We start from the raw sequence: 18,869 nt of genomic DNA on the forward strand, positions 1-18,869 counted from the left end.
CAGTTTTATCTTCAGCATATAAAAGGCATGCTCAATTGGGTTCAAATCAGGTGATTGACTTGGCCACTCAAGAATTAACCATTTTTAAGCTTTGAAAAGCACCTTTGTTGCTTTAGCAGTATGTTTGGGATCGTTGTCTTGCTGTAGAATGAACCGCTGGCCAATGAGTTTCGAGGCATTTGTTTGAGTTGAGCGAATAGGATGCGTGTAGATTAACCCTTATTAATCCATGCCATATATAATCTCCGTTACACATATATGCATGCCACCCATTACATGGTATTACGGTACTACACAGCTTTACACTAACAGGGTCAGCCGGCTCTCACAAGCCACGCCGAGCTGGATATGAATGGCTGGCAGTTTAAATGTTCCGGATTACTTATGGAATAAAGATTAATCTTTCACTATGTGTGTTGTCATGGATCATTCACAAACATGGTGTCAGAAGTGGGATTCGAACCCACGCCTCCAAAGGAGACTGCACGCTTCCAAAGTAGATCACTCTGCCTACTACACCCATGCCTTCTATAGGTCCTCGTGAAAAACATTAACAACCTCTCGACAAACACCTACAGCCCCAGGGAGGGTAACCGACGAGGAAGTCATACCTGTCGATCGTTCTCCTCACCGAACACAATGAAGGACCGTGTCAAAAATGAACTTGACAGAATGGAAACACTGGGCGTGATAGTCCCTCCTCCTGGGTCTCCACCATGGTTGCAGCAGTCAAGAAGAACAAAGACGAAATAAGGATACCCTAAAGATTTAAACACTGCCATCAAACGAGCACACCGCACGATACGGACGGTGGAAGAGGTCGTAGCCAGCCTGGGAAAAGCCACAGTCTTCTCTGTCCTACATGCAAATAACTCATTTTGGCAAATACTGCTAGACCATGCACCCTCCATGTTAACCACATTCTCGACGCCCTTCGGACTCTACCGATTCTTATGAATGCCATTTGGCATCAAATCAGCCAGTGAAGTTTTCCAACATACTATGGAACAACTCTTTACTGGCTACCCATGCGACATCATCGTGGACGACATCCTGATCGCCGGGCGCAACGCACAAGAACATGACTCAAACCTGAAGCGGGTCCTGGATCCTGCCAGAGAGGTAAACCTCTAACTCAACCCTCTCAAGTGCAGGTTTCGGGCCGACGAAGTGACTTACTTGGGCCACGTGTTCATCAACAACGGCCTCAGGCCAGACCCTTCTAAAAACCATTGCCATCAACAAAATGCCAGCACCTAGACGTGACAGCTCTACAACGATTTCTAGGCACGGTAAACTACCTGGGAAAATTCATCCCAAACTTCAGTGAGCTGTCAGCCCCGCTGCGACAACTGACTCACAAGGATACACACTGGTCCTGGCACCAGCACCTGCAGAGGGCATTATGAAACCCTCAAACACGTCTTGTGCCCCAACACTCACATACTTCGATGCCGAGTTACCCGTCACCCTCACCTGTGATGCCTCCCAGTATGGACTGGGTGCTGCTTGTCTACATGACGACGGGAAGGGTCCTAGACCAGTTGCCTATGCCTCCCGCACCATGACCAACACTGAACAGTGCTACACTCAAATCGAGAAGGAGCTACTCGCGGTAACTTTTGCCTGTAAGAAATTCAAGGACTTTACCTTTGGCAACCCGATCATGCTCGAAAACAGATCACCAGCCCCTGGTCAGTATCCTCAGTAAACCGATCCACATGACACCAGCGCGTTTACAACACATGATGATGGAGCTACAGAGGTATGACATCAGTAACCTACAAACGAGGTAAGGACATGCACTTAGCTCACACCCTCTCACGGGCACCTCGCCAAACCTGCGAAAAACGCCTGTCTGATGGCGAGCACGAAGAGTATACGGTTATGATGGCCTCCTGCCTTCCATCCGCGAGCTCAGACATCCTAGTGGCACAAACATGTGCAGACGAAACGCTGCCATCGCCTGCCACTGTCATCTGCTGCGGCTGGCCATACAAACAGCACCACCTGTCGCTGGCTATCCGCTCGTTCTACCCTGTCCGCAACGAACTGGTAATTCAAGACGGCATTATAATGAAAGGACATAAGGCTGTTATCCCGACGTCTCTTCACAGCAAATACTTCGTTATTGTCCATGGGGGCCATCCTGCTGCAGAAATAACCCTCCAACATGCAAAAGGTATGCTTTTCTGGTCTGACATGGCTGACTACATTCTCGAGAAAGTTGCTACCTGCCCGATTTGCAACAGCCTGTCCCCGCACCAACAGAAACAACCACTTCTCCCGCACTTGACTTACCCTGGTCCACAGTAGCAGCCGACATCATTGAGTGGCACGGTAAAGAATACCAGGCTCTAGTCGATTCCTACTCAGGATGGTTCAAAATCGACCTGCTCAGTAGCCCGATCTCAGCCATGGCCAATCAAAAACTCACTCACCACTTTTCTGTCCACGGAGCACCCCTCAAGCTACTCTCAGTCAATGGAACTCAATTCTCCAGTCAAGGATTTCACAAAACGCTGGGATTTTCACCACATCACCACAGCCTCGAGTACCCGCAGTCCAACGCTGACCGCGCGGTAAGAAGTGCAAAAGAACTAATGGAACGCTCACACAGGGCCGGCTCTGATGTTTATCTCGACTTAAGCTACGGAACATCGTTCACGACCCTCTCCTGGGATCTTCGGCCGAACGACTCATGTCACGGCAAACCCGCTCCACCCTGCCTATGGCCAAGCAACTGCTAGAACCACAAGTTCGTGCACCGTCAGTGATCCAATCCCAGCTCCAACGCCACCGCGACATACAAAGAAAATACTTTGATAAAACCAGTTCTCTGCTTCAACTGCTCAACAAGGGACAGGTTGTCCGCTTAAGGTCACTCAGCGGCTACGACTGCCTCGGAGTCATTCTGCAGTCAACCACGGAGCCACGCTCATACCTGGCCAGTGTTGACAACGGCATCTATTGACGCACCCGCCAATACCTCCTCCCGGTTAGTGAACCGGTACCTCCACGTCCTTAGTCTGTCGGTCTTCCCTCACGCTCCACAAATGCCACTCCAGCGATTCCTCTGCCGGTGCCAGCGCCATCCCTGCCTGCCTCGGTGCCCCCATCTCCACCGGTGTCTTCTCCTCCGCATTCACCCGATAAGGGACTTGCTCCCTCAGAGAAGAATGAGGCGCGCGAGGGGTACTACCGTACACGTGCAGGTAGTGTCTGCAAGCCAAACCCGCTGATTGGACAGTTCACCGGCTATACTTGAACTGTGCATGACCCGTTTCATTTTATGTGCTCATATATGCACAAGCAAATACAAGTGAAATAAAAAATGCCCACACCCTATACTGGTGTTTTACAATATGCTTCGCTAACCACTCTATATATGCTTTGCTTCTTTAAAAGGAAGGATGTAGATTAAACCTTATTAATCCATGCCATTTATGATCTCCATTACACATATATGCTTGCCACCTATTACATAGTATTACAGTACTACACAGCTTTACACTAACAAGGTCAGCCGGCTCTCACAAGCCACGCCGAGCTGGATGTGAATGGCTGGCAGTTCAAATGTTCCGGATCACTTATGAAATAAAGATTGATCTTTCACTGTGTGTTGTCATGGATCATTCACAAACAATGTGTCTATGCACTTCAGAATTCATTATACTACTATCAGCAGTTGTATCATCAATGAAGATAAGTGAGCCAGTACCTTCAGCAGCCATACATGCCCAGGCCATAACACCCCCACCACCATGTTTCACAGATGAGGTGGTATGCTTTGGATCTTGGGCAGTTTCTTCTCTCCTCCATACTTTGCTCTTGCAATCACTCTGATATCAGTTAATCATTGTCTCATCTGTCCAAAAGACCTTTTTCCAGAACTGTGGTTGCTCTTTTAAGCACTTCTTAGCAAACTGTAAACTGGCCATTGTTTTTTTTGTGGCTAACCAGTGGTTTGCATCTTGCAGTGTAGCCTCTGTATTTCTGTTCATGAAGTCTTCTGTGGAAAGTGGTCAATGACAAATCCACACCTGATCCCCTGAAGAGTGTTTCTGATCTGTCGGACAGGTGTTTGGGGATTTTTCTTTATTATATAGAGAATTCTTCTGTCATCAGCTGTGGAGGTCTTCCTTGGCCTGCCAGTCCCTTTGCTATTAGTATGCTCACCAGTGCTCTCTTTCTTCTTAATGATGTTCCAAACAGTTGATTTTGATAAGCCTAAGGTTTGGCTGATGTCTCCAACAGTTTTATTCTTGTTTCTCAGTCTCATAATGGCTTCTTTGACTTTCATTGGCACAACTTTGGTCCTCATGTTGATAAACAGCAATAAAAGTTTCCAAAGGTGATGGAAAAACTGGAGGAAAGACTATGTGCTGAGAGCTCTCTTATCCCTGCATTAAGGAGGTAATTAAACACACCTGAACAATTACAAACACCTGTAAGCCATGTGTCCCAAACATTATGGTGCCCTGAAATGGAGGGACTATGTATAAACACTGCTGCAATTTCTACATGGTGAAATCAAAATGTATAAAAATGGCCTTTATTAAATTCTGACAATGTGCACTTTAACCACATGTGATTTTTTTTCTATTAAAAATCTCAAATTGTGGAGTACAGAGGCAAATAAATAAATGATGGGTCTTTGTCCAAAACATTATGGAGGGCACTATATATCTAGACTTATGATTGCATTGAGAGCTAAACAGGGAAGAGTGGGCAATATTGCAGAGTTTAACAGAACTCCTGGCAGCATTTATAGACAGAACAGAGAAACGTTACCTGTAAGCCATACAGTGCACCCACGAAAGCCACCTCTGGTTCCTACAACTTGTCCACGCTTGTTCCTGCTGACATGGTGAGCCTGAAAGGTGACATTGGTTGCTCTCTGTTTGCCCTGTAACATTGCAACAACGGAAAATGAATGTCAAGTACAATATGATAAAAGTTATTTCTTGCGGAGAAAAAAACAATTGACAACTCTGCACTGATAGCTGTCAGACTGACAAAAGCACATAAATACCAGCAAATCAATTGGGGAAATTGCACTGAACTTCTCTAAGAATGCAGAACTTAAAGACAAACAGCAAACTCCACTTCCTCAATACAGGTTCCTTGGCCATAAATATCAACTCATGAGAAATGTGACTACTTGCAATCACTGCTTTCCACTTAACCTCATGTTGAGCGTCCAACTTCATTCACCTCTGTGACATCACCATCAATCACCATCACCCCATCAACCACCAAAATCCTCATCTCCCCAATGCACAATTATTGTTTTTGCAATTCCACTGCTTTTTTAAACAAATCTAATTTTGCATCCTTCAGTCCATCTCAACATTATGGTGGCCTTAATGGGGAAGGTAAATAAGAAATCAGGGAGAAAGGAATAGAATGAATTTTGTAAGGGCTAGATAGAGCAGAAAGAGGCTTGAATGAAGCAAGAGAGCCCATGATCTCAATGATCTAGTGGATAGAATGGCCGGTTTCTACTATATATTCTACACAATTCCATTGCACTTGCAATATGCTGTGGTTTTAGCTCCGGAATAAATACGCTGATTTAGAATTCTGAATATTGTCCTTCAAATAAATTCTCAGGACGGTCCTTGGTTTTTTATTTCCAGACAATTATCTTGAAAAACTATAAATACCCTTTTCTAAGCTAAAGTTGAAGTTGTGCAGAAACCACAACATCCTTTCAGTTATCAAGAAGCCAGCAAGGTCTCCTAATGATTTAAGCATAGGGACGAGAATCTTAAATTTGATGCGGTGAGGAAATGTGTTTGAACGTATGCAAACAAGGTGAATGTGATGGAGCAGGGCCACCATAGTACTGAGATGGACTGAAGGGTGCAACATTAGATTTAGTTGAAAAAGCATTGGAATTGCCAAATTAGTAATTGTGTGAATTGGGCAGATGAGGATTTTGGTGGTTGATGGTGATGTTAGGGAGGTGAATGAAGTTGGATGCTCAACTTGGGGTCAAATGGGAAACAGTGATTGCAAGCAGTCAGATTTCCCTGGAGTTGATATTTAGGGACAAGGTACGTGTAGTGAGGGAATGGAGTTTGTGGCGAGGTTAGGGAAGACTGTGGGTTTAGCCTGCCTAGTGTAGAAATTAAATGAATAATGGATCACCCAAGCCTGGCTATAAATCGTAAGTATATATCAGAGCCATACTACGTGTCTAATTCAGTTCTTGGCACCGTGAAAACATTTTGACACGAGATGACAAAATACCCTGGACAATTTTGCAACACTTTAGTAGTTAGGAGTTTAAAAAAAAAGTAATGGGGCAAAAGTTTCCTCTGTGCAAAATGCTGCCAGGACATCTATGAAGCGCTTGTTGCTTCACTGGGTGTTGTAATGGCTAGTTTTCACGGGGCGACTTGACGCAAGATGTAGCCAGAGTGGAGTGGTCGTGGTCTAGCACGATATCACACGATATAACGGGGGTAGAGTAAAGAGTTCCCACGGTACTCGGCAATTCTGTCATTTGTGCGAGTGACTTGTTCGTCTCCCGATCTTTCCCGTTAATCGTGAATGAACATCGTGGACTGTTGTGTAGTTAATCACGTGGCACAAATGATGTTACTTTGTTGTCACACACCATATTGGTTTTTTTCACCCGAGCTCGTTAATGAGCTGAAGAATAATCTGTGTTTTTTTAGACAAATGTTGTTTGGTGTGATGCACCTTCTCTCAATATGTGCAAGAAGTCGTCTTTTTATTTTGTCAAATATGAATAAAGACTGTGTCTCACATTGAACGTGATGATTGTGTTATTTTATGATCTACTGAGAGGTGAAACTTTCAGTCTGAAGAAGGCTCTCGACCCGAAACGCCACCCGTTCCTTCTCTCCAGAGATGCTGCCTGTCCTGCTGAGTTGCTCCAAGCAACTGGTGTCTATCTTCAAAGGACTGACCAGGACTGCCTCTCTCTCTCCCTCCCTCCCTCTCCCACAGGCATGACTGGAGGAACTCCGCGGGCCAGGCAGCATTTACGGAGGGAAATGGACAGGCGACCCATTCTTCAGGCTGCCTTATGTCTCTCTCTCCACCCCCCCCCCCCCCCCCCCCCCCCAACTCCCACACACACACACAAATGCTGGAGAAACTCAGCGGGTGCAGCGGGGCCGAAACGTTGTCTATTTCCTTCGTTCCATAGATGCTGCTGCACCCGCGGAGTTTCTCCAGCATGCGCGTGTGTGGGTGGGAGTTGGGGGGGGGGGAGAGAGACAGGGTCACTGAAACAGGCAGGTGAGATTTCGCATTCACCTTGTGTGTCTCTCTCTCTCTCTCTCTCTCTCTCTCCCTCCCTCACTCTCACACAGGCATGAATGGAGGAACTTCGCGGGCCAGGCAGCATTTACGGAGGGAAATGGACAGGCGACCCATTCTTCAGGCTGCCTTATGTCTCTCCCCCCCCCCCCAACTCCCACCCACACACGCGAATGCTGGAGAAACTCCGCGGGTGCAGCAGCATCTATGGAACGAAGGAAATAGACAACGTTTCGGCCCCGCTGCACCCACTGAGTTTCTCCAGCATTCGTGTGTGTGGGTGGGAGTTGGGGGGAGGGGGGGTGGGGGGGGGAGAGACATAAGGCAGCCTGAAGAATGGGTCGCCTGTCCATTTCCCTCTGTAAATGCTGCCTGGCCCGCGGAGTTCCTCCATTCATGCCTGTGTGAGAGTGAGGGAGGAGAGAGAGAGAGAGGCACACACAAGGTGGATGCGAAATCTCACCTGCCTGTTTCAGTGACAGACACCCACCGCCAGTAAATGAAGACACCCCCATCTGTCTCCCCCTCCTCTCCCTCGACTCCCCCACCTTTCCCTCCCAACTCCAGTCCCGTCCCGACCCCCTGGGAAACTGAAGGTTTCCCGCTGTAATTAAAGAGTTCCCACGGTAGACTGTAAAACTGGGACCCTGGTTCTGGACTCCCCCAACATCGGGAACATTCTTCCTCCATCTAGCCTGTACAATCCTGTAGATACGATTAGACAGGTATCTAGTTATTTAATTCAATTAATGATTTCTATCGCCCGGCCTCTCATCTTTCAATCGGGTTCGGCCAGGAAGGAACTGCAGATGCTGGATTAAAACGAAGATAGAAACAACATGTAGCTCAGCGGGACAAGCAGCATATCAGAAGGGTCTCGACCCGAAATGTCACTCATTCCTTCTCCCCAAAGATGCTGCCTGCCGTCAAACTCATTCTCTTTAAACCGGCATCTGCTGTTCCTTCCGACACATACACAAGAAACAAGCTACTTTTCGGGCCGAAACGTTGCCTATTTCCTTCGTTCCATAGATGCTGCTGCACCCGCTGAGTTTCTCCAGCATTGTGTGTGTGTGGGGTGGGAGTTGGGGGGGGGGGGGGGGGGGGGGTAGAGAGATAAGGCAGCCTGTGGAAAGGCTCGCCTGTCGATTTCCCTCCGTAGATGCTGCCTGGCCCGCGGAGTTCCTCCAGTTAGAAACTGCTTTCAGACATAAAGAGACACACTGACATTAATGAAATGCTTGTTAGCTAGTTTTATTAGATTTGTGTGTAAATAGCAAACTGGCTGGATTCACTCTATCCAACTTCCGGGTTCACCGTTCGCAGGAGTTCCCACGGTGACCGCAAGAGTTACTACGGATATCGCATTGGCCACAACGTTCATAAAATGTTGCAATGCTCAACCACAAGTGTACAAGTCACTCTTGGACAAATTCAAACATGTTTGAATTTTCTCCCGAGTACCCAAGTCACACGATTACCTGCCGTTAGCGCCACGGTGGTCCACGAATGCCGTACTGTTATCGCACGAGGTTCCCACGATGTTAAACTCTGGTTACCTCTTGCGTCAAGTCGCCCCGTGAAAAGGGGGTTTAAATCTGGCACAAGGTGAGAAGCTAAGTAATATGTGCCTTTCCTAAAGCGGGAAGTGGAACACTTTGGATTTGAGAACCCTGAAAATTATATTTTCTCTCTGCAAATATCAGTTTGCTTGTAATTTACTTTCAATAAATGATTGTTGGTCTATTATCTCTGGAATGTTCAGTGTGCTGCTTGGGAGAGCAAAAGAACAATTACTATGATTTACACGGTGGGGGGAGGGGGGGGGGGGTTAGTGGGGTGTTAGTGCATTAATATTGCCAAGAAACAGCAGCGAACAAAACAATAAGAAAGCCATAGTGGGAGAGGAGTAATCTAAAACTGCATGTTCAAATTACTAATGCAACAAAACTAATCTCACCAGAAATTAACAGAACATTGTGACACGTTTAAAAAAGAACTGCAGATGCGGGAAAAATCAAAGGTAGACAAAAATGCTGGAGAAACTCAGCGGGTGAGGCAGCATCTATGGAGCAAAGGATTAGGTGACATTTCGGGTTGAGGCCCTTCTTCATATTGATGTGGGGGAAGAAGAAAGGAAGAGGCGGAGACGGTAGGCTGTGGGAGAGTTGGGAAAGGGAGAGGAAGGAAGGAGAAAGCAAGGACTACCTGAAATTGGAGAAGTCAATGCATACCGCTGGGGAGTAAACCACCCAAGCAAAATATGAGGTGCTGCTTCTCCAATTCGCAGTGCAGAGGCCGCGGAATTTTTTTGAAAGTGGGAGGGGCTGAGCGATTGGCCATTGAGTGGAGGGGAGGGAAGGTTTTGGGGGGGGGGCAGTCTGTTTCCATCATGGCTGGTTGTGGTTTTGCCGCGCCTTACTGTGTGCTTTTTCTGAGATTCTGGATGTCGGAGGTCCTCAGAAGAAGAGAAAAGTACGCCTGCGGGTCGGTTAATTTCGGGTTATGAAGCATGTCTCGCCAAAAAAGTGGAGGGGCGGCAGCCCCCAGATCGGTGGCCCATGCAGTTTGACTCACTCTGGCCATGGAGGAGACCCAGGACATAAAGGTCGAATTCGGAATGGGAGGGGGAATTGAAGTGCTGAGCCACCAGGAGATCAGGTAGGTTAATGCGAACTGAGCGGAGGTGTTGGGCGAAGCAATCGGCAAGCCTGCGCTTGGTCTCACCGATGTAGAGCAGTTGACACCTAGAGCAGCGGATGCAATAGATGAGGTTGGAGGAGGTACAGGTGAACCTCTGCCTCACCTGGAAAGACCGCTTGGGTTCTTGGATGGAGTCGAGGGGGGAGGTAAAGCGACAAGTGGAGCATTTCCTGTGGCTGCAGGGAAAAGTACAGTGGAGGGGGTGGTTTGGGTGGGAAGGAACGAATTGACCAGGGAGTTACGGAGGGAGCGGTGGACTCTATTCCCTACTCCCGATTCCTCCGTCTATGCCACATCTGCACCCAGGATGAGGTGTTCCAAATCAGGGCATTGGAGATGTCCTCATTCTTTAGAGAACGGGGGTTCCCCTCTTCGACTATAGATGAGGCTCTCACCGGGGTCTCCTCTATATCCCGTAACTCTGCTCTCACTCCCCATCCCCCCACTCATAACAAGGACAGAGTCCCCCTTGTCCTCACCTTCCATCCTACCAGCCGTCACATACTACAGATAAATCCCCCAACATTTTCGCCACCTACAACAGGATCCCACCACTGGCCACATCTTCCCATCTCCTCCACTTTCGGCTTTCCGCAGAGACCGCTCCCTCCGTAACTCCCTGGTCAATTTGTCCCTTCCCACCCAAACCACCCCCTCCCTTGGTACTGTCCCTTGCAACCGCAGGAAATGCTACACTTGGTGCTTTACCTCGTCCCTCGACTCCATCCAAGGACCCAAGCGGTCTTCCCAGGTGAGGCAGAGGTTTACCTGCACCTCCTCCAACCTCATCTATTGCAACCGCTGTTCTAGGTGTCAACTGCTCTACATCGGTGAGACCAAGTGCAGGATTGGCGATCGCTTCGCCCAATAACTCCGCTCAGTTCGCATTAACCAACCTGATCACCCGGTGGCTTAGCACTTCATCTCCCCCTCCCATTCCGAATCCGACCTTTCTGTCCTGGGCCTCCTCCATGGCCAGAGTGAGCCCCACTGCAAATTGGAGGAGCAGCACCTCATATTTCGCTTGGGTAGTTTATACCCCAGCGGTATGAACATTGACTTCTTCAATTTCAGGTAGTCCTTGCTTTCTCCATCCTTCCCCTCCCCGTCCCAGCTCTCCCACAGCCCACTCTCTCCACCTCTTCCTTTCTCCTTCCCACATCCCACCCCGACATCAGTCTGAAGAAGGGTCTCGACCCAAAATGTCACTGATTCCTTCGCTCCATAGATGCTGCCTCACCTGATGAGTTCATCCAGCATTTTTGTCTATCTACGAACATCATGGCATGATCAATATGTCTTGAGCCACAACTTCCAGTTGTTCAATTTACACTCAAAGACCACAAGAATAATGATTACCCTTCTAATTAAGACTGCAATGCATGCATAAACTGGTGATATAGGAATTGTGGGGTGGAGATGGGAGGGGAGGGGGTGATTCTGTATTTATGCTGAATAATCCGGAGCTGTGGAATGTTGTCCATGCAACTGTGTTGCACAAGTTGAACTGAAGGAAGCATTGTGGGTCAGTGGGAGTACGAATCCGCAAGGAATGTGCCTTTCCTCCTCTGCAGTAAGCTAATCAGACGGGCCGGAGAAATTATTACAATACAAATAAACGTCCTTCTTCGGTTTCATAACTTCAATCATCTTAAAATAAATTCACAAACTTTTTTGACATTTACACTGAAACTGTTGACCAAAGCAACAACCCTCAATTTGTTTTCAGGTGGAGATTCGTCACACAGTTAGCTCTCACGGGAAATGTATAATAAACTGTTGTTTTATTTTTGACATCAGAGTACCAAAAATACTAAATCCCTGGTCTCCTTTCCTGATGTAGCTTTGCTGTCAGCCAATTCATCAGCTGCCAGACATCTGCATAAATGCATATAAACAACTTTGTGTGGCTAATTCCACCCTCCCCCATCCTGGTTTTACGGTCGTCCTGTTGAGTCCCTGTTTACTTGTCGTCACCTATCCCAAACCAAACAATGCCCTGAAGAATGTCTCGACCCAAAACGTCACCCATTCCTTCTCTGCAGACATGCTGCCTGTCCCGCTGAATTGTGTGTCTATCTTCGTGAAACAGCATCTGCAGTTTCTTCGATGCATTGCCCCATATTTCCTTGATTATTGATACTTTCTTTCATTCATTTCTCCTAAGTACCATCCATATCTCGTTTCCCTTTCCCGTGACCCTCAGTCTGAAGGGTCTCGACCCGAAACATCACCTATTCCTTTTCTCCAGAGACACTGCCTGACCCGCTGAGTTACTCCAGCTTTTTGCGTCAGTCTTCGGATTAAATCAGCATCTGCAGTTCCACCCTCCACAATAGAGGCAGCCGTGTGGGATCAAAGAAAACGCCTAATGTCCACAGTTTTAGTGCTCAAATGTAAATCCTAGTTCCAGCTGATTTGTGTCCTATTTTTGCTCAAGTGCAGAGAAAAGCGAGGTGTTGTATTTTGGGAGCACTAACAAGGACAGAACCAACATAATGAACAGTAGGGCTCTGGGAAGTGTTGTAGAGCAGAGGGATCTAGGAGTGCAGATACTTGGCACATTGGCCTTTATCAGCCAGAGCAATGAGTATAAACGTTATACGGTTATATGGCCATAAGTGATAGGAGCAGAATTAGGCCATTCGGCCCATCAAATCTACTCCGCCATTCAAATGGCGGATCTATCTTTCCTTCCTAATCCCATTCTCCCGCCTTCTCGCCATAACCCTTTTTTTTCATTTCACTGCACATCTCGTATGTGTATGTGATGAATAAACTTGACTTGACTTGACACCCAAAGAAGATACAAAATGCTGGAGTAACTCTGCGGGACAGGCAGCACCTCTGGACAGAAGGAATGGGTGACGTTTTGGGCCGAGACCCTTCTGAGTGAGGGGAGAGGGAGATACAGAGATAAAGAAATGTAAGATGTGAAAACGAGACAAAGGGGATGGACATCGAGGACAATATAGAATAGATCATTGTTAGCTAGGAGAAGGTAACAACAAAGCAAACAGAGATAAAATGTAAAGGAGGACAATCAGACTGGTGGGAGAACTGGGAAGGGGAGAAGGGGATGGAGAGAGAGGGAAAACAAGGGTTACTTTATTTATTATTTATCATTTATTATAAACCCACTGGCTCCTACAGCTATCTAAACTACACTTCTTCCCACCCTGCTTCTTGTACTCTATCCCCTACTCCCAATTCCTGTCTATGCTGCATCTGCGCCCAAGATGATGTGTTCCATACCAGGACATCCGAGATCCTCATTCTTTAGAGAACAGGGATTCCCCTTTTCCATCATAGATAAGGACCTCACTAAGGTCTCTTCGATATCCAACAGTTCCGCTCTCGCTCCCCCTCCCCCCAATTGTAACAGGGACAGAGCCTACCTAGTCCTCACCTCACCTTCCACCCCATCAGCCGTCACATACAGCACATAATCCACCAACATTTTCTCCACCTCCAACTGGATCCCACCACTAGCCACATCTTCCCATCTCCACCCATTTCCGCTTTCCACAGAGACCGTTCACTCCGCAACACCCTGGATAACTCATTCCTTCCCACCCAAACCACCCCTCCCCAAGCACTTTCACCCCATCAGCAACACCTATCCCTATACCTCTCCCCTCGACTCCGTCCAAGGATCCCAACAGTCTTTTCAGGTGAGGCAGAGGTTCACTTGCACCTCCTCCTGACTCCTCGAACGAGCAAATTCTACAGATCCGGAGGACAGGCGAGATCCTGGGGAGGTGAAGAGGGGGAGTGGGGGGATTGAGGGAGGGGAGTAGGGAGGTAGAGGGGGGAATGGGGGAGGTGAGGAGGGAGAGTGTGGGAATAGAGGGAGAGGAGTGGGGGTGATAGGGAGCGGGGAATAGATGGACTCCCCCCACACCCGTACCCCTCTCCTCCTCCTTCCCCACTCTTCCCCCTCTCTCCCCCCCCCTACCCCTCTCCCCCTCCCTCCCCACTCTTCCCCCTCTCTCCTCTACCCCATCCCCCCCTCCCTCCCCACAAAGTCATCCACAGTTAAAATAGTGAATAATGTTCTAAGTTAAAGAATAGCTTGTAAGGAAATTATAAACAGAATTATTCACTTGTATAGAGACAGGTGTATGTGAAGCTGGGGTTGGAGCTGCATAAATAAACACATTAGTTTATGTCCATCTTGAGCAAAGCAAATGGAAGCAAATACTAAATGCAGGACTAGATCAATGGAGAAATGGCTAGGCTGTGCAAACTTCATGCTAACCCCAGTGTGTGCACAATAAATTCCTATGGAGGTACTGATATTACAAATTGTGAATACAAAGTTGTCATGATAATTACACCTTTTTACCAATACTGACGTTCCTGACAACAGGGTGGATTAGAATTAAAACATAACAAGTTTGTAAAGATATTTCCATTTTAGGCAAGGCCAATACAATTGTAGATAGAAAATCAAAACAACGAAGATGTAGAAAATCTGACGAAATCAGAAAATGCCAAAGGTGCTCTGATAGGGCGGAGGCCTGTTTGACATTTAAGGTAGGGATCATCTTTTTGACACCTTTCGCAGATGCTGTTTGACCAGTTGAGTTACTTCAGCACTTCAAGCTTTCAACATCAGCAATTCCTTGAGTCTCTACCTATAACATGAATTTGTGTTTTCTCGCTCTCCTCAGATGATACCTGATCAACTGAGTATTTCCTGCATCCATTTTGATATAAACGACCCCTTTTGCTTTGCATGTTAAGGGCCTGTCCCACAATCTATTTTTTAGACGACTACAGGTGACTAGGCTGTCGCCACATGGTCGGTGGGTTGTCGCCTGTATGGTCATGAGTAGTCTCCTCAGTCGCCCAGAGTCGTAGCTCCTTTCTGGTCGCCGCTGGATTTTCAACATGTAGAAAGGTTTTCGGAGACAGTCGGCGACAGTGAGTTTGAAGCCAATGAGTGTAGATTGACTTCTCCTGGTGTAGGTGCTATTGTAATTGCCGCCAGGTTAACGTAGGTTGTGGCCAGGTTAATGTAGGTTGTGGCCAGGTGACATAGGTTGTCGCCGGTGCTGACTTCGGTTTTTTTTTGTTGGTGTTAAAGTAATGATTCTATTTCAAATTTTATGTCGAAGGGGGTCCAGTTGCCAGTTTTTCGGCGACCTGCTACGACTATGACAGTCGCCTAAAAATAGCGTGTGGGACAGGCCCTATACAGTTCCACACGCTTTACTTTGGAGATAAATACAATGATTTGTCGCTTCAAATGCCCAAGCATATTTCCCTCATCACTAAACAGCCTTGGCTTTAATCTCCGACCCCACTAGAGGCCTGACCTTCCTATTCCCAATCTCTCCTTCCCTCCTCTGCAACTTAAAACATTCTTATTTCTGAAGAAGGGCCTCAACCCAAAACCTGACCTGCTGAGTTACTCCAGCATTTTGCGTCAATCTTATTTCATTAACCTGAAATGTTGACTCTATTCCTCTCCACAGATACTGTCCGCATATCTCCACCCTTTTCTGAATTACAAAGGGATCACATATTGAACTCCACTATCCTACCAAAATCTTTTTGAATTCCCCTGATTTAGTTGTCCAAATAAATTACGTCATCTGGATAGCAATGGAGTACCATAGTCATTTGGTTTGTTCTCTCCACTCCTCTCTATGTAATTTAAAACACATGTTTTCTCACATTTCCAATTCTGAAGGAGGATTAATAATTGCTTAAAATAAGATATCTCTCTCCATCTACATAATTTGCTGAGTATTTCCTGCATTCATTTTTATTTATTTCAGATTTCCAACTGATATATTCTGCAGCTGTTACATATAGTTTAGCTGAGAAAGGGGTCATAATTTGTCATGCTAATTCTCTAATTCACCTTCCTCTATTTTTAAACTGATAAACTGATCATTTTTAATATATGTATTTCCTGCTCTTTGACAGCTTTAAAAGTAATTGTTATGCACCAACTCTCCCGTCCACTCTCTGGTTCCCCGATACCTCTCCCTGCCTCTCCCTCTTCCAGGTTCTCTCTCTCTCTCTCTCTCTCTCTCTCTCTCTCTCTCTCTCCCTCTCTCTCTCTTTCCCCCCCCCCCACCCCCAAATCTCTCGCTCTCTGTCAGATCGCATCACAGTTTGGATTGCCAAGTCCACAGGAAACTGCAGAATTGTGTAACAATTTCCCTGACCATCACACAGAGCAGACAATTTCACCATTCACTCCGACTAACGCTTCACGCTGCCTCAGAGCAGCAGCCAACATCATCAAAGACTTGTCCACCCCGTTTCTTCTTCTCGCGGTTCCCGTCAGGCTGAAGATACAGAAGCTTGAAAGTGCACAAAAGCACAGGAGCAGCTACTTCACCTCTGATACCAGGTTTCTGAAAGGCCCTTTCACAAACTAGGGTACTGTCCGATTCACCTCTACCCCATTGGGCTTTGTCTTTGTCATTGTCAGTAGTACTACAATGCTGAGAACTGTATTCTGTACTTTGTATCTTTCCCTGTGCTCTACCTATTGTACTGTGCAAGCACTCCCCCACTTACGCAACAGGTGACTAACGTAAACTCGCACTTACACAAAACAATTCACAATTCGCAACATAAACAGGTGGTCCCATTTCGTGAATTACCTGTTACTGCAGCCATATTTATACTCATTTCGGAGCAATCGAAATAGAGAAACCACTGATGCTGAAAACTTTGAAGGGACATTTTAAGAATCAGACAAGTTCAGCCAAGCCCGGGCTCATAACACGGAGTGATTTGGATGCTTTTCAGCAGTTAGACCTGGACCCAGCAGGTTTTGAGAGGCAGGACATACAGATTTGCCGTGATCCTTGGGTTTAATAAAAGTGAGAACCATATATTTAGCGTTGGGAGGATGACGAAGGCTTTCCATCTGCTTCATCTCAGTGTCGTCCAGCCTCGCTGCTAGTCCGGTTTGGGCAACTGTATGTTGCAATACTGAGAAGGCGAGCGAGGTTGAGGAAGGCGGTGGTGAGCAACTCCCGGCCAAGTCACCGACATCTTCCTCAAGGTGCACCAGCAAGCACTTCTTCACCCACTGCCACGCCATCCAGTTGACGCGGCTGTTGTTGCGGCTCACGTTGTAGCCCCTGGCCGACAGCGCTTTCTTCAGGCCGCTGCCACCAACAGAAGGCGACGGTCGCTTTATCCGCTTTGCCACTCCCCCCCTCCATCGCCGCCTCCTCCTCATGCTTCCACTTCTGCTGTCCCAGAGTCGCCGACACCTTCCACCTGAATCAGACTGATTCAGTATGAAGAGGGGTCCTGACCCAAAACGTTATCTATCCATGTTCTACAGGAATGCTGCATTACCTGCTGGGTTACTCCAGCACTGTGTTGTTTTGTGTATTAACCAGCATTTGCAGTTCCTTTGTTTCTACCTAGTTTGAAGGTTATTCCGACCAAAATCTGACATGCATGTGTTTGTGGAATGGACACCTTGCGTAAGTCAGGGAATGTCTGTAGTTTGACGATTATATTTATGTGTAGTATTATCCGATAACAAAATGTTTCATTGTACCTCCTTACACGTGACAATAATAAACCTAACCTCTTAGGCGCCCATGGTGCCGATTACCTCTTCCACCCCTCCCTTCCACCTCCGTCTTCACCCCATCCCTTCTCCACGCCACCCCCCATTCGCCCCCACATTCCGCCTCCCCCCCCTACTTCCCCTTGCTCCACCCCCTCACCCCATGCCTTCTCCATCCCTCTCACCCTCCACACTTCATCATCCTCCCCACTGACTCACCCCCACCTCTTCTCTCTATCCCCTTCCTCTCATTTCCACCCCACTCCTCTTCCCATACCCTCCCCGCATCTTTCTCTTCCCCCCTCCCCTACATCCCCCTCTCCTCCCCAACTCATTCTTCTCCCGCCACCCCCTCTCTGCCCATTCCCCAACCCCAATATCACGTCTCCCAATCCTTTCCTACCTCCTCTTCCCCCACCCCTCCCTTCCCCCTCTGCCCCACTTCTCTGCCTCTCCTCCCTCCACCGCTTCGCTTCCGCTCCCCATCTCCTCTCACCCCTCCCTCCTCTTCCCCATATACCTCTCCCATTCCTCCCCACCTCTCCCACTCCTCTCCACCATTCATCTCTCCCCACCCACCCCTTCCTCTTCACCCCACTCCCTCTATCCCCTCCTCCCCACCCCATCCCCTCTCCACCCCCTTACTCCCCCCCACCCCATTCTTCCTTCCCAATGCTCCCCCACTCCCTCCCCATGTCCCCCCCCCTCTCTCCTCATCACTTCACTTCCTCCTCCGCCACCCCCTTGTCCCCTCAACCCTCCCCGTTCCTCAACGCACCACCCTGATCTCTCCCTCCATCCCCCCCCCCTCTCCCCCCGCGGCCGGTCGGGCGCGCCTCTTACCCAGTTGGGGTTGTTGTTGAGCTTGGCTTTCTTCACCTGCTTGTCCTCCATGGTTGGCGGCGGCGGCGGCGATGGAGGAGCTGGAGCGGCGGTGGCGGCGCAGGGCGGATGACGACGCGGCAGAGGCGGGGCCTGGGCGGCCTCAAGACAGCAGGGGAGGGAGGGAGGGAGAGGGAGGAGAAAGAGGAGAGAGGGAGGAGAGAAAGAGAGGGAGGAGAGAAAGAGGGGGGGGTGGAGAGAAAGAGGGGGGGTGGAGAGGGGGCGGGGGGAGAGAGATAGGGAGTGGGTGGGAGGACAGAGAGCAGGAGAGAATGGAGAGAGGGAGGACAAGGGAGAGGGAGGAGGTGGATGACGACATGGGTCTAAAGGAGGGGGGAGAGGGGTCTGAGGGAGGGGGATGGGGTCAGGGGGAAGAGGAGGGGGAGGGGGGGAGAGGGGTCTGAGGGGGAGGGGGATAGGGGTCAGG

At 48.2% G+C, this 18,869-nt stretch overlaps 1 protein-coding gene across 1 annotated transcript in view; it reads right to left on the reverse strand.

Moving 5' to 3' along the window:
* Positions 1-18,508, reverse strand: part of papss1 (3'-phosphoadenosine 5'-phosphosulfate synthase 1) — a 92,362-nt gene extending 73,854 nt beyond the window's left edge. Inside the window, exons 1-2 of the mRNA XM_055641874.1 lie at positions 18,404-18,508; positions 4,795-4,909 (exon numbers count right to left, since the gene is read on the reverse strand). Of these exons, the coding sequence (XP_055497849.1) occupies positions 4,795-4,909; positions 18,404-18,454 (166 nt within the window). The 5' untranslated portion in view covers positions 18,455-18,508. The remainder of the gene's footprint in view (positions 1-4,794; positions 4,910-18,403) is intronic.
* Positions 18,509-18,869: the final 361 nt, after the last annotated feature.

This window comes from Leucoraja erinacea, chromosome 1 (genome assembly GCF_028641065.1).
Source record: "Leucoraja erinacea ecotype New England chromosome 1, Leri_hhj_1, whole genome shotgun sequence".
Lineage (NCBI taxonomy): Eukaryota > Metazoa > Chordata > Chondrichthyes > Rajiformes > Rajidae > Leucoraja > Leucoraja erinaceus.